Below are 14,743 nucleotides of genomic sequence, written 5' to 3' on the forward strand. Positions count from 1 at the left end.
GCCACTGCCTTTTGTATGGCACTAGAGGCCAAAGCGGCTACGCCGCTGCAGGGTGTAAGCCCCCCCACTCCATTTACCCTGGCAAGCCCCCGGCCCGCCTTCCCCCACAGGCAGCAAGTATCCCACTCAATTTGTGTGGGCCCTTTCATGAAATTTCAGAAAACTGGTGGTGAGCAAAGGTCTGAATGATGGGGCTGAGGAATGAAGCAAACAGGAAAACTAAGCATCTATGAAGTGCCAAAATAAGCTCCTGTCCTCTTGTTGACTACAATTGGTGATTCTGTGTGGTATTACAGTATTACTATGGGTTATTTCTGATGCAGAGGGTCTGGATAATATGCCTCTTCTCCTCTCAAAATCTGCCATTCTGTTGAGATATGCTACTTAGAATATCCTCATGTGAGCTGTGCTTTAGATTGGCAATTGAATTATCAAAACTCATGTGTTGTTTCAATTTTCAAACTCTGTGCATGTACATTCAATTCATTATTTTTTGATTATTGTTAACAGTTAACCTCTCAATGTCATGGACTGTGTTTTTTTCCTCTCATTGGTTGGCAGGTTTGTGGCTGAAGAAGAAGTTCAACAAGCCTTGCTTGCTATCTTGAGACCAATAAATTGTTCAGGACATTATGAGCAAGTGCAATATTTTTTTGACATTGGGTAGGATATATACCCTTTGCTTTTCCAGGAAGCAAGGTAAACAACAGTTGAAATTCAAATCTAACCATCCTTCTGAAAAAGAAGCACATCACAACAATCTGTTTTGGAATGTATACCAGAGGCACCTGGCGTATCTGGGCCAGCAGGGCAATGGAGGTGGAGCTGAGTGAGATGGGAGGCGCCGAGGAAGTCCCTGATGGAGAAGCCGGAGTCGGCCCTAGTGAGGGCCTCAATGAGCCGGACAAGCACGTGGCCTTTGCGGATGGAGCCCAAGAAGTCCGAGGCGGTGGCCGACTTGCGGGCCCGGAGAAAAATGATCAACATGTAGTTGGATTTAGCAGAAGGGCACTATTGTAAAAATCCTGAGGTGCAGGACGGTGTATGCAGCTTAGTTATCGTCACAATCCTTTAAAAGAGGGCTAGGGCCTAGACACGCGAGGAAGGCTGTTCAATCTGGCTGCCTGAAGTCACAAACACCTTTGAAAAGAACGCGGCTTCTGATCTGATTGGTTCCTAAGGAAAAAGGGACGTGGGTGCAAGTCAGTGGCGAGTAAACAATAAAACGGAATTTGTCGGACATAAGAGCTGTCAATTTACTCGTATACCATGATGAGGTACGTCGCTTCGTTGAGAGACTGGGTCTTGCGGATTGGGGAGGGGACTGATTGTGACATTCCAAATTGTGTCAATTTAGTTAACGTTTATGCCAACCGCACCTAGGTGCTTTTTCTCCTGAGTGGTCCGAAGAACATTAAACACTTGTCTTACAATTTAATTATTTGGAGATGGTACTCTCCAGTTCCTCTGTTCGCTGAGGCGAGTACTTTTGGGTCATTGCGGACTTGACCAGCAACCTTACTCAGGGGACTATTACCGCTAGAGGCATAGACGGTGAGCGTGCTATGAATTGGCCGAGCTCACCTCAATCAGTGTTGCCGAAACGTAATCTCACTCTACACGACAAACTAATCCGAGACTCACTTTGAGTTCCAGTCAACAGTAATTGCAAAGTTGTAAGCCTGGTTGTAGCTGAGTGGGACCGAGTATAAAGTGTTGGCGCTGAGATCTCTGACTCGGATGGTCTGATGGTTGCTGCTCGGAGTGTGAGCCGTATTTTGAGAATCAAAGTCTGAGCCCGTGAAAATGTCAAAAACATGATCGCCTGGTTCGGAGAAAAAGGTCAGAATCAAAGAAAATATCAAGTCGTGGATTCAAGACGTCTTACCGGACTGATCAAAAGAGAGAGAGAATCAGTTAATTTTTACGTTAATTCAGAGTGGATTTCAGTAAAAGACACCTACGGGTAGCTCAATGCTCGCCAAAAGGTATCCATGAGCAAGCGCAAGTGGTGCTCTGGAGTCCAATCGGATTGTCTACGAGTTAGGAAATCAGGTCAGCTACTTCGGAGCCACTCGAAATGCTGAGCACGGCTGAGCTCTCGAGAGACGTAGCACATGCACGTACTTAATACCAGGTTGTGACCCCAGAGAGAGTGGTAGCTTTGTTGATGGCTGGAAGGACATCGGTTTGCCTGCAAACAAGAATCAGTTAGCAATCGGCAAGTGAAGGCAGTCCCGAAAAATGAGAGTGTAATTCACCTGATCAAGCCGTCTTGTTGTAAACCGCCGGTTGGGGCAAAGATCGAGTCATCCCGAATTTGGATCTCGAGCTCAGAGGTTTGCGGGGAGACGGAGACATATTGCAATGGGCTTGCAGCACCTTTGACCACGTACGTGATCAACTTGCTCAAAGACAAGCTGGGGTTATCCAGGTCAGAGGATTTCATGTAGGGTGTCAACCTAAAGTCGAAGATCCTGCTGGAATACGAGTTTCCGCCGTTTGCGCCAGTGCCAGCAGACCCAGGCGACCCAGCTGACATTGCTCCGTCTTGGACTGCCGGATGGCCTGGAAGGGATTGGCCAGAGGGCATAGATGATAACTGGCCCGGAAGGGATTGGCTAGAGGGCATAGATGATAACTGGCCCGGAAGGGATTGGCCAGAGGGCGTAGACAATAACTGGCCCGGAAAGGATTGGCTAGAGGGCGTAGACGATAGTTGGGCGGGCATTGATGATATGCCATGACCTTCGCCACCGGGTCCGTAGGACGCAGGTTGAGTGTTAGGATACCCTGAGGTTGAAGTTGGTCCGGGAACTGATGAGAGGCGTTGGCTTGGAAATCTTTGGTGAGACAAGCTGGCGAGCAGGCACATGGCCGCTAGGGTTGCTTTGATTGCAAAAATTGTTGGAAGGGCTTTGAAGCAAAAAAAGGGAGTGAAAGAAGCAACTAAACAATAGGAAAGTGGTGGGCCGGCGATGACAGTCTGAATTGATCGAGACTTACGAGACTCGGCGCCCGCTTTGGAGGGCGACGGGCGCTGCGTGCTTCGTCGAGGCCTCTACGCGGCGCCAAGCTGAAGATCGTTGAGGTTATGATCGCCCGGGGACCCATTGGGGCTCTCGGCGGCGGCGGCAAGCCGATGAGCAGGGGACTGCAAGCCCATCAACACGGCCGCGTCTTTCTCCGACAAGACGTCCGGGTTGGCCGCCAGCCTTGCTTTCTGGACACATGCCTGAGAAATGGACGGGGATAACAGCCGAGGTGAAGCTGTTTGTACCTGATAGCGGGGATAGGGGCGTGGAGTGATGAGGAGCAGTGCGTTGTGTGGGGTGCAGAGGGCAGGCGGTGACTGTGACACACCTGAGTTGGTTGCGGTAATTGCTGAGTGGCCACGGTGCGGATGGCGACAAGAGCGTGGCGGATGGCAGCGAGCCCGTGGCGGATGGCGACGAGTCCGTGGCGGATGGAGACGAGTCCGTGGCGGATGGCAACAAGTCTGTGGCGGATGGCGACGAGCTCGTGGCGGATGGCGACGAGTCTGTGGCAGATGGCGACGAGCCCGTGGCGGGTGGTGTGGGACAACAGTCAGGATATTATTGGGCGACAAAAATGACTGTGCTTACTTAAAAGGGGGAGGTGTTGGCAGCGGATTGTCCCCCCAGGGGATCCGGTTTCGTCCTACCCCCTCCCTGGGAGCCCACTAATCACTTGATTAGGGCCTTCCTGGACTACTCTAACAACCGGCCCACTTTTGCTCGTTGCTGCGGCACAGCTGGAGGGTCATCCATAGGGCCTTTGGGCCTTTGGGGATTTCAACATGTATTGTGAGATTTGTGGGCTGTTTGTGCCATTTTTTGAGAAAAAAACACCCCAAAACTTAGATCTAGAGGTCTAGGATTGCGTGGATTTAAGAAAGTGGGATGTTTGATTCCCAAATGGCACTTTTATTTCACTATTTGTGCTGGACTCCAATGATTTTTTTTTGTTGGTGGAGTAAAGCCAAGGCTTGGTTGATCTGACTGGCACTGTGCACATGGGCGGGGGGGGGGGGGGGGGGGGGGGGGGGTTGGCTGATGAGGGTGAGAACCCTTTCTGCACCAGTGGTTAAATTTGGTCTGTGACATGTGTCACACTCCAATTACAAAATGCAATTACATGAAATTCTGCTGACCACAGCCCAATGTGAACATTGCTATTTTTCCACTTCAATTAGTCCTCAATATTAAGCTTTTTGAGGGCTTTGGTAAGTTCAGCCTGAATGGCAGCCTTTTCACCTTCTTTCACTTGAGATAATTCAATGATCCTAAAAATCCATGCTGAGCCTGCAAGAAATAGTTTATCACTGAATGATTCAGGAAAAAAATGGAAGCATTCATTCATCATTGTGCGTTGTGGTTCAAACCAAACTCTGCTCTTAGCACCAGGGAAAAATTGAGGTCACCTGAGGGCAGATCACACATCATCAGCAAGGCTTCTGTGGGTGACGGTGCAGAGGTACTACCATAAACTGTAGAATCAGACTCCGGATAATTGGGAATTAGTGGCAATTAGTACCTTCAAACTGTGTAGTATACACTAACTAACGGGGGTTGATATGACCAAAAAATGATTTAACATGTTTAAAGGTAGACACAACAACGCCTCCAAGACAAAAGAACCCCGTGATAATGCTACGCTCACAAAACTTAGTATGGCTATCCAAACACATTAGCAACCTGACCCAACACCAAATTGGCGATAAGAGAAATTGATGCTGGTTGCTCTCTGGGAAATTGCAAAATTGTGGAAGTCTCATGCGGGAACAAGAGCGGCAAACTTCAAGGAGCACATTTTGTTCTTGTTTTCAGATGTTTGCCAAATGCAGACCGGCGTTATGACATAATATGTACCAGGAATTCAAAGACAGCACAACCTGTGAGACCTCAAAAAAAAAAAAAAGGTCCTACATATCCTTGAGTAATAAACTGTGCTCAGTGAAGGCAATAAATATAAGGCCACCTCATTGAATCCAAAGACCTACGACTTCATTTTTTGGGTACTACAAAGGTGGGATCCAAAATCACCTGATAAGGAATAAGACTCCACGCCGGGTATCCTCAGTTCTGAAACAGGGAAAATTTAAAGGCCTACATGATCACTCATTCAGAGTAGGAGGAGTGTTGTTGCGGAGCGCGCTGATTGGAGTATCAATGGAAGTGTGTGCAAACTTGGAAGATGGAAGTCATCCGGCTAAAAACTGGGTATTCAAACTTATAGCAAAGTTGAACTGGCAGAGACCAAGGGGCTAATATTTCATCTCAATCACCTGCGGAAGTGCTAGTGGAGGGGGAAACTGTGGTTTTTGTTTTTTACGTGTAAAAGTTATAAATTGAGGATTGGGGTTTCGCGCCAAGGGCTCAAATTAAAATTCTTTTTCTTCCCTCAAAAGGTTTGTCTTCTGCACAATTCCCCTTGAAAACTACATGTCTCGGCTTACAGAGCCGGGGGAATAGGCTGATGTCGCTGCGTCCATATGGCGTACCCATCACACTCGCGCCACTGGGACGGTACAGGGCGCCACTATGAAAAAAGGTTCCAGAGGCGCCACAAAGCGCCATCTGCGGGTGCCATGGCGCCAATGGTGACGCCAAAAAAACCATGCCTCTGTGTGGGTGTCCTTGTGACGCTCAGGTCAAGGGCGATTGCATGTTGCCCCGGTCATCTGGGCGCAACGGATTGATCCGCCACGGAGGAGTCCCTGGGCCGGTTGGTGCGGTCATGGCGCCATTCGGACGCAGGGGCCCTCGTGACGCCGTGTGACTCAAGAGACCCAAGGACGCCCTCAGCGGGCGTCGTGGTGTCGCCATAAGCTCAAGGTCACGGTGTATGTCTCACCGTCAGGCTTGGCTGGGGCCGATCGACCGAGCGGCACCAGCCATCTCTTGTCCTTTGCTCTTCGTGGCCGGCGCAGTCCGAATTGAGTCTGTTTGTTTTTGACACAATTTGGGCTAGGAGAGTATTTGTGTATGGGTTTTATTGTGGACATAAAGGAGGATGGTAAGCAAAGTAATCCAGGGAGACAAGCAAGCCCCCGTTGACGGTCTAGTAAGCCTGGTTTGATTAATATCAGTGAGGCGTTGATGACAAGGTTGAGAATAAATGTCATCAACTGTGGCATGGCAAGGGTGATTGGTTGTTATGGGAAGGCTTAGCGGATGCTACGACGCCATGTGTGTAACCAGAGATGGTTGTGCAGGCTTTTTGTGGCGTTGTGATGGAGACAGTCATCATGCAATGAGAATGATATTGAGGAGTGTGCCTATAAATAGGGTGAGCTGTGGCGAGTAGGAAACTCCAGTCGACCCGCTGTGCTGCACTTCCAGCAAGTGAGTAGACTCAAGCCCCTCCGCTGTTGCACTTGCACAGTTTGAGGGTTAATTCTTGATGACCCCCCTTTGCAATTGCCTTAAATGCGGCGCGCTGGGGGTTATCTGCCCAATACTTGCAACCTCTCTAGAAGGGGATGGGTATTGGGTCTGGTGTTGTTTTTTGGCTGTTTTTTTTCTTGTATTATTTTGGAGGGGAAACCCTTGATTTTTTTTTTTGTGATTGTCTGTCTTTAACACTGCCAATATGATTGTATCGGTTGGCTACATCCGCGCTTACATCAGATGTTTTGAACCGATGTTACATTGGTGGAAGCGTCCGACTTAACTGTCTTGCGATGTTACATTGGTGGTGGCAGATGTTACATCGCCGTGGTCCGATTTCAAAAGGGACAGTGGAGGACTTCCCGTTGGTTTTAGAAGACCGGCAAAATGTGATTTTCCATTTCTATTTTCTATTCTCAAGCAGTTTCTCTGCTGAAAAATAGAAAATAGAAATAGAAAAAACTGTCAAGCCAGCTTTCTAAATTGGCGGGAAGTCCTCCAGTGGCGATGTAACATCGCCGGGCACCCCACCGACACAACCCTTGGTTAACGTCATGTCGACCAAGTTGTGTACCCACTCAAATTACCTCCGACTCAACATCGGCCCAAGGCGAGATTGCATCGGCCATCAGCAACACAATGCTTGACTCAAAATCGGCTGGGGGCGTTTTTGGATCGGTGTTGACGAGACTACGATGGTATGGCACGATGCAACCTCGCCCTTGGGCGACACAACTCCGCTTTCGCTCGATGCGAACCCGCTCCCGGTCGATATAACATCAATTTCCGCCGATGCAATCTCGGTCAGAGGACCCGACGCAATTGCAGAGTAGGATCACACCAGGTACATAAGGCAAAACACTCGAATTACCGGGGCCTCCCTCCTTGAATTGTCTGTGTCTCTATTGGATGATGGATCTGCTAACTCAGACTATTAGTCCTGCTAACCGGGCACAGGAACTTGATACTTGTTTCTTAGATGGTCATCCACCAGCTCACTTGAACGGGTCAACACGACTCTGTCAGAGTTCGCCTCATTGTGGTGAGACCCTGGTAACCACTCGTAAGTAACCAAACTCTTGCTGTACCTGAATCAGCCTTCTGGCTGACAGAAGATGGCAAGGAATCAAAGACTAAACCCAGTTCGTTACCGTGTCCTTAGACAACGATGCCCGAACAGGTGATCGTAACCATCCTAGGCAGGACCAGGATGTTGACATGGACTCCACGAACCCTTGCGTGGCTTAGGAGATTCTGACCAGACTAGTCAAGAGTTTTTACCGTAAGAGTTTCCTCTACGAGACACTCATCAGAGAGTATAAAAGCAGCTCTGTGCTCCGCTCCAGTGAACTCACAGTCGCTCCTCTTCTCATATATTTTCGTGTCCTCAGATCCACAATACTCGAACTTATCACACTCTTGACTCAACCACCTTAGCTCCTCCCACTTGGGCAAACGCTGAGAAAACAATCTCTTTCACATTTTCTTCATTGTCATTAAAATTGTTTTATCTTTCCTCATCAGCATAAGCACGACGACCTCGTACCGTGCCCTGCCATTCTCAAATACTTTCTATCTTCTTTTCTCTTTACCTTAAAACATCTCGTGTGTTCTTGTCTTATCTCTCTCAGAGAGTTTCCGCTTCTCATAGCGCCATCACTCCTGCTCTCAGGTAAGAGCCAAAGCAACATCTGTTCCTGATCAAATAAACTTGTACAACCATTGTTCTAATTAAGAAATCAAACTCTCAGTTGTTCAATTCTTACAGATTTACAGTCTCGACACAGCTCAAACGGATCAACTTCTCACTATCAACTGACAGAGCAGGAACGAATAAATGGCGTCTACCAGCACCAAGGACAAGGTCAACAACCTTCCAATACTCCTTGGAACCAGTAACTACCCCCTTTGGATCAAACAGATGGAAGGTTACCTTGCGCACAAGAAACTTGACACTGGGCACTATGAATAGTGCCCCAGCACTCTGAATAGTGCCAAAGGCACTATGAATAGTGCCCCAGCACTCTGAATAGTGCCAAAGGCACTATGAATAGTGCCCCAGCACTCTGAATAGTGCCAAAGGCACTATGAATAGTGCCCCAGCACTCTGAATAGTGCCAAAGGCACTATGAATAGTGCCCCAGCACTCTGAATAGTGCCAAAGGCACTATGAATAGTGCCCCAGCACTCTGAATAGTGCCAAAGGCACTATGAATAGTGCCCCAGCACTCTGAATAGTGCCAAAGGCACTATGAATAGTGCCCCAGCACTCTGAATAGTGCCAAAGGCACTATGAATAGTGCCCCAGCACTCTGAATAGTGCCAAAGGCACTATGAATAGTGCCCCAGCACTCTGAATAGTGCCAAAGGCACTATGAATAGTGCCCCAGCACTCTGAATAGTGCCCCAGCACTCTGAATAGTGCCAAAGGCACTATGAATAGTGCCCCAGCACTCTGAATAGTGCCAAAGGCACTATGAATAGTGCCCCAGCACTCTGAATAGTGCCAAAGGCACTATGAATAGTGCCCCAGCACTCTGAATAGTGCCAAAGGCACTATGAATAGTGCCCCAGCACTCTGAATAGTGCCAAAGGCACTATGAATAGTGCCCCAGCACTCTGAATAGTGCCAAAGGCACTATGAATAGTGCCCCAGCACTCTGAATAGTGCCAAAGGCACTATGAATAGTGCCCCAGCACTCTGAATAGTGCCAAAGGCACTATGAATAGTGCCCCAGCACTCTGAATAGTGCCAAAGGCACTATGAATAGTGCCCCAGCACTCTGAATAGTGCCAAAGGCACTATGAATAGTGCCCCAGCACTCTGAATAGTGCCAAAGGCACTATGAATAGTGCCCCAGCACTCTGAATAGTGCCAAAGGCACTATGAATAGTGCCAAAGGCACTATGAATAGTGCCAAAGGCACTATGAATAGTGCCCCAGCACTCTGAATAGTGCCAAAGGCACTATGAATAGTGCCCCAGCACTCTGAATAGTGCCAAAGGCACTATGAATAGTGCCCCAGCACTCTGAATAGTGCCAAAGGCACTATGAATAGTGCCCCAGCACTCTGAATAGTGCCAAAGGCACTATGAATAGTGCCCCAGCACTCTGAATAGTGCCAAAGGCACTATGAATAGTGCCCCAGCACTCTGAATAGTGCCAAAGGCACTATGAATAGTGCCCCAGCACTCTGAATAGTGCCAAAGGCACTATGAATAGTGCCCCAGCACTCTGAATAGTGCCAAAGGCACTATGAATAGTGCCCCAGCACTCTGAATAGTGCCAAAGGCACTATGAATAGTGCCCCAGCACTCTGAATAGTGCCAAAGGCACTATGAATAGTGCCCCAGCACTCTGAATAGTGCCAAAGGCACTATGAATAGTGCCCCAGCACTCTGAATAGTGCCAAAGGCACTATGAATAGTGCCCCAGCACTCTGAATAGTGCCAAAGGCACTATGAATAGTGCCCCAGCACTCTGAATAGTGCCAAAGGCACTATGAATAGTGCCCCAGCACTCTGAATAGTGCCAAAGGCACGCACTATTCATAGTGCCTTTGGCACTATTCAGAGTGCTGGGGCACTATTCATAGTGCCTTTGGCACTATTCAGAGTGCTGGGGCACTATTCATAGTGCCTTTGGCACTATTCAGAGTGCTGGGGCACTATTCATAGTGCCTTTGGCACTATTCAGAGTGCTGGGGCACTATTCATAGTGCCTTTGGCACTATTCAGAGTGCTGGGGCACTATTCATAGTGCCTTTGGCACTATTCAGAGTGCTGGGGCACTATTCATAGTGCCTTTGGCACTATTCAGAGTGCTGGGGCACTATTCATAGTGCCTTTGGCACTATTCAGAGTGCTGGGGCACTATTCATAGTGCCTTTGGCACTATTCAGAGTGCTGGGGCACTATTCATAGTGCCTTTGGCACTATTCAGAGTGCTGGGGCACTATTCATAGTGCCTTTGGCACTATTCAGAGTGCTGGGGCACTATTCATAGTGCCTTTGGCACTATTCAGAGTGCTGGGGCACTATTCATAGTGCCTTTGGCACTATTCAGAGTGCTGGGGCACTATTCATAGTGCCTTTGGCACTATTCAGAGTGCTGGGGCACTATTCATAGTGCCTTTGGCACTATTCAGAGTGCTGGGGCACTATTCATAGTGCCTTTGGCACTATTCAGAGTGCTGGGGCACTATTCATAGTGCCTTTGGCACTATTCAGAGTGCTGGGGCACTATTCATAGTGCCTTTGGCACTATTCAGAGTGCTGGGGCACTATTCATAGTGCCTTTGGCACTATTCAGAGTGCTGGGGCACTATTCATAGTGCCTTTGGCACTATTCAGAGTGCTGGGGCACTATTCATAGTGCCTTTGGCACTATTCAGAGTGCTGGGGCACTATTCATAGTGCCTTTGGCACTATTCAGAGTGCTGGGGCACTATTCATAGTGCCTTTGGCACTATTCAGAGTGCTGGGGCACTATTCATAGTGCCTTTGGCACTATTCAGAGTGCTGGGGCACTATTCATAGTGCCTTTGGCACTATTCAGAGTGCTGGGGCACTATTCATAGTGCCTTTGGCACTATTCAGAGTGCTGGGGCACTATTCATAGTGCCTTTGGCACTATTCAGAGTGCTGGGGCACTATTCATAGTGCCTTTGGCACTATTCATAGTGCCTTTGGCACTATTCAGAGTGCTGGGGCACTATTCATAGTGCCTTTGGCACTAGGCACTATGAATAGTGCTGGGGCACTATTCATAGTGCCTTTGGCACTATTCAGAGTGCTGGGGCACTATTCATAGTGCCTTTGGCACTATTCAGAGTGCTGGGGCACTATTCATAGTGCCTTTGGCACTATTCAGAGTGCTGGGGCACTATTCATAGTGCCTTTGGCACTATTCAGAGTGCTGGGGCACTATTCATAGTGCCCAGTGTCAAGTTTCTTGTGCGCAAGGTAACCTTCCATCTGTTTGATCCAAAGGGGGTAGTTACTGGTTCCAAGGAGTATTGGAAGGTTGTTGACCTTGTCCTTGGTGCTGGTAGACGCCATTTATTCGTTCCTGCTCTGTCAGTTGATAGTGAGAAGTTGATCCGTTTGAGCTGTGTCGAGACTGTAAATCTGTAAGAATTGAACAACTGAGAGTTTGATTTCTTAATTAGAACAATGGTTGTACAAGTTTATTTGATCAGGAACAGATGTTGCTTTGGCTCTTACCTGAGAGCAGGAGTGATGGCGCTATGAGAAGCGGAAACTCTCTGAGAGAGATAAGACAAGAACACACGAGATGTTTTAAGGTAAAGAGAAAAGAAGATAGAAAGTATTTGAGAATGGCAGGGCACGGTACGAGGTCGTCGTGCTTATGCTGATGAGGAAAGATAAAACAATTTTAATGACAATGAAGAAAATGTGAAAGAGATTGTTTTCTCAGCGTTTGCCCAAGTGGGAGGAGCTAAGGTGGTTGAGTCAAGAGTGTGATAAGTTCGAGTATTGTGGATCTGAGGACACGAAAATATATGAGAAGAGGAGCGACTGTGAGTTCACTGGAGCGGAGCACAGAGCTGCTTTTATACTCTCTGATGAGTGTCTCGTAGAGGAAACTCTTACGGTAAAAACTCTTGACTAGTCTGGTCAGAATCTCCTAAGCCACGCAAGGGTTCGTGGAGTCCATGTCAACATCCTGGTCCTGCCTAGGATGGTTACGATCACCTGTTCGGGCATCGTTGTCTAAGGACACGGTAACGAACTGGGTTTAGTCTTTGATTCCTTGCCATCTTCTGTCAGCCAGAAGGCTGATTCAGGTACAGCAAGAGTTTGGTTACTTACGAGTGGTTACCAGGGTCTCACCACAATGAGGCGAACTCTGACAGAGTCGTGTTGACCCGTTCAAGTGAGCTGGTGGATGACCATCTAAGAAACAAGTATCAAGTTCCTGTGCCCGGTTAGCAGGACTAATAGTCTGAGTTAGCAGATCCATCATCCAATAGAGACACAGACAATTCAAGGAGGGAGGCCCCGGTAATTCGAGTGTTTTGCCTTATGTACCTGGTGTGATCCTACTCTGCAATTGCGTCGGGTCCTCTGACCGAGATTGCATCGGCGGAAATTGATGTTATATCGACCGGGAGCGGGTTCGCATCGAGCGAAAGCGGAGTTGTGTCGCCCAAGGGCGAGGTTGCATCGTGCCATACCATCGTAGTCTCGTCAACACCGATCCAAAAACGCCCCCAGCCGATTTTGAGTCAAGCATTGTGTTGCTGATGGCCGATGCAATCTCGCCTTGGGCCGATGTTGAGTCGGAGGTAATTTGAGTGGGTACACAACTTGGTCGACATGACGTTAACCAAGGGTTGTGTCGGTGGGGTGCCCGGCGATGTTACATCGCCACTGGAGGACTTCCCGCCAATTTAGAAAGCTGGCTTGACAGTTTTTTCTATTTCTATTTTCTATTTTTCAGCAGAGAAACTGCTTGAGAATAGAAAATAGAAATGGAAAATCACATTTTGCCGGTCTTCTAAAACCAACGGGAAGTCCTCCACTGTCCCTTTTGAAATCGGACCACGGCGATGTAACATCTGCCACCACCAATGTAACATCGCAAGACAGTTAAGTCGGACGCTTCCACCAATGTAACATCGGTTCAAAACATCTGATGTAAGCGCGGATGTAGCCAACCGATACAATCATATTGGCAGTGTTAAAGACAGACAATCACAAAAAAAAAAATCAAGGGTTTCCCCTCCAAAATAATACAAGAAAAAAAACAGCCAAAAAACAACACCAGACCCAATACCCATCCCCTTCTAGAGAGGTTGCAAGTATTGGGCAGATAACCCCCAGCGCGCCGCATTTAAGGCAATTGCAAAGGGGGGTCATCAAGAATTAACCCTCAAACTGTGCAAGTGCAACAGCGGAGGGGCTTGAGTCTACTCACTTGCTGGAAGTGCAGCACAGCGGGTCGACTGGAGTTTCCTACTCGCCACAGCTCACCCTATTTATAGGCACACTCCTCAATATCATTCTCATTGCATGATGACTGTCTCCATCACAACGCCACAAAAAGCCTGCACAACCATCTCTGGTTACACACATGGCGTCGTAGCATCCGCTAAGCCTTCCCATAACAACCAATCACCCTTGCCATGCCACAGTTGATGACATTTATTCTCAACCTTGTCATCAACGCCTCACTGATATTAATCAAACCAGGCTTACTAGACCGTCAACGGGGGCTTGCTTGTCTCCCTGGATTACTTTGCTTACCATCCTCCTTTATGTCCACAATAAAACCCATACACAAATACTCTCCTAGCCCAAATTGTGTCAAAAACAAACAGACTCAATTCGGACTGCGCCGGCCACGAAGAGCAAAGGACAAGAGATGGCTGGTGCCGCTCGGTCGATCGGCCCCAGCCAAGCCTGACGGTGAGACATACACCGTGACCTTGAGCTTATGGCGACACCACGACGCCCGCTGAGGGCGTCCTTGGGTCTCTTGAGTCACACGGCGTCACGAGGGCCCCTGCGTCCGAATGGCGCCATGACCGCACCAACCGGCCCAGGGACTCCTCCGTGGCGGATCAATCCGTTGCGCCCAGATGACCGGGGCAACATGCAATCGCCCTTGACCTGAGCGTCACAAGGACACCCACACAGAGGCATGGTTTTTTTGGCGTCACCATTGGCGCCATGGCACCCGCAGATGGCGCTTTGTGGCGCCTCTGGAACCTTTTTTCATAGTGGCGCCCTGTACCGTCCCAGTGGCGCGAGTGTGATGGGTACGCCATATGGACGCAGCGACATCAGCCTATTCCCCCGGCTCTGTAAGCCGAGACATGTAGTTTTCAAGGGGAATTGTGCAGAAGACAAACCTTTTGAGGGAAGAAAAAGAATTTTAATTTGAGCCCTTGGCGCGAAACCCCAATCCTCAATTTATAACTTTTACACGTAAAAAACAAAAACCACAGTTTCCCCCTCCACTAGCACTTCCGCAGGTGATTGAGATGAAATATTAGCCCCTTGGTCTCTGCCAGTTCAACTTTGCTATAAGTTTGAATACCCAGTTTTTAGCCGGATGACTTCCATCTTCCAAGTTTGCACACACTTCCATTGATACTCCAATCAGCGCGCTCCGCAACAACACTCCTCCTACTCTGAATGAGTGATCATGTAGGCCTTTAAATTTTCCCTGTTTCAGAACTGAGGATACCCGGCGTGGAGTCTTATTCCTTATCAGGTGATTTTGGATCCCACCTTTGTAGTACCCAAAAAATGAAGTCGTAGGTCTTTGGATTCAATGAGGTGGCCTTATATTTATTGCC

The 14,743-nt window shown here is 48.4% G+C and overlaps 3 protein-coding genes across 3 annotated transcripts; 1 reads left to right on the forward strand and 2 right to left on the reverse strand.

The window, feature by feature from the left end:
* Positions 1-2,127: 2,127 nt before the first annotated feature.
* PtA15_6A627 (uncharacterized protein) lies at positions 2,128-2,875 on the reverse strand (the record flags this gene model as incomplete). The annotated part of the gene is made up of 2 exons (XM_053170352.1): positions 2,128-2,194; positions 2,262-2,875. 2 exons carry the CDS (start codon positions 2,873-2,875, stop codon positions 2,128-2,130), a joined length of 681 nt encoding a protein of 226 aa, XP_053021552.1.
* A 186-nt stretch (positions 2,876-3,061) lies between these two features.
* On the reverse strand, positions 3,062-5,600 carry PtA15_6A628 (uncharacterized protein; the record flags this gene model as incomplete). Its single annotated transcript, XM_053170353.1, has 3 exons — positions 3,062-3,223; positions 3,397-3,541; positions 5,554-5,600. The coding sequence occupies 3 exons, from the start codon at positions 5,598-5,600 to the stop codon at positions 3,062-3,064; spliced, it is 354 nt and encodes a 117-aa protein (XP_053021553.1).
* Positions 5,601-14,124: 8,524 nt separating this feature from the next.
* PtA15_6A629 (uncharacterized protein) lies at positions 14,125-14,437 on the forward strand (the record flags this gene model as incomplete). Its single annotated transcript, XM_053170354.1, has 2 exons — positions 14,125-14,245; positions 14,406-14,437. The coding sequence occupies 2 exons, from the start codon at positions 14,125-14,127 to the stop codon at positions 14,435-14,437; spliced, it is 153 nt and encodes a 50-aa protein (XP_053021554.1).
* Between the last annotated feature and the right edge of the window lie 306 nt (positions 14,438-14,743).

The sequence above is a fragment of the Puccinia triticina genome, chromosome 6A (genome assembly GCF_026914185.1).
Source record: "Puccinia triticina chromosome 6A, complete sequence".
Taxonomy (NCBI): domain Eukaryota; kingdom Fungi; phylum Basidiomycota; class Pucciniomycetes; order Pucciniales; family Pucciniaceae; genus Puccinia; species Puccinia triticina.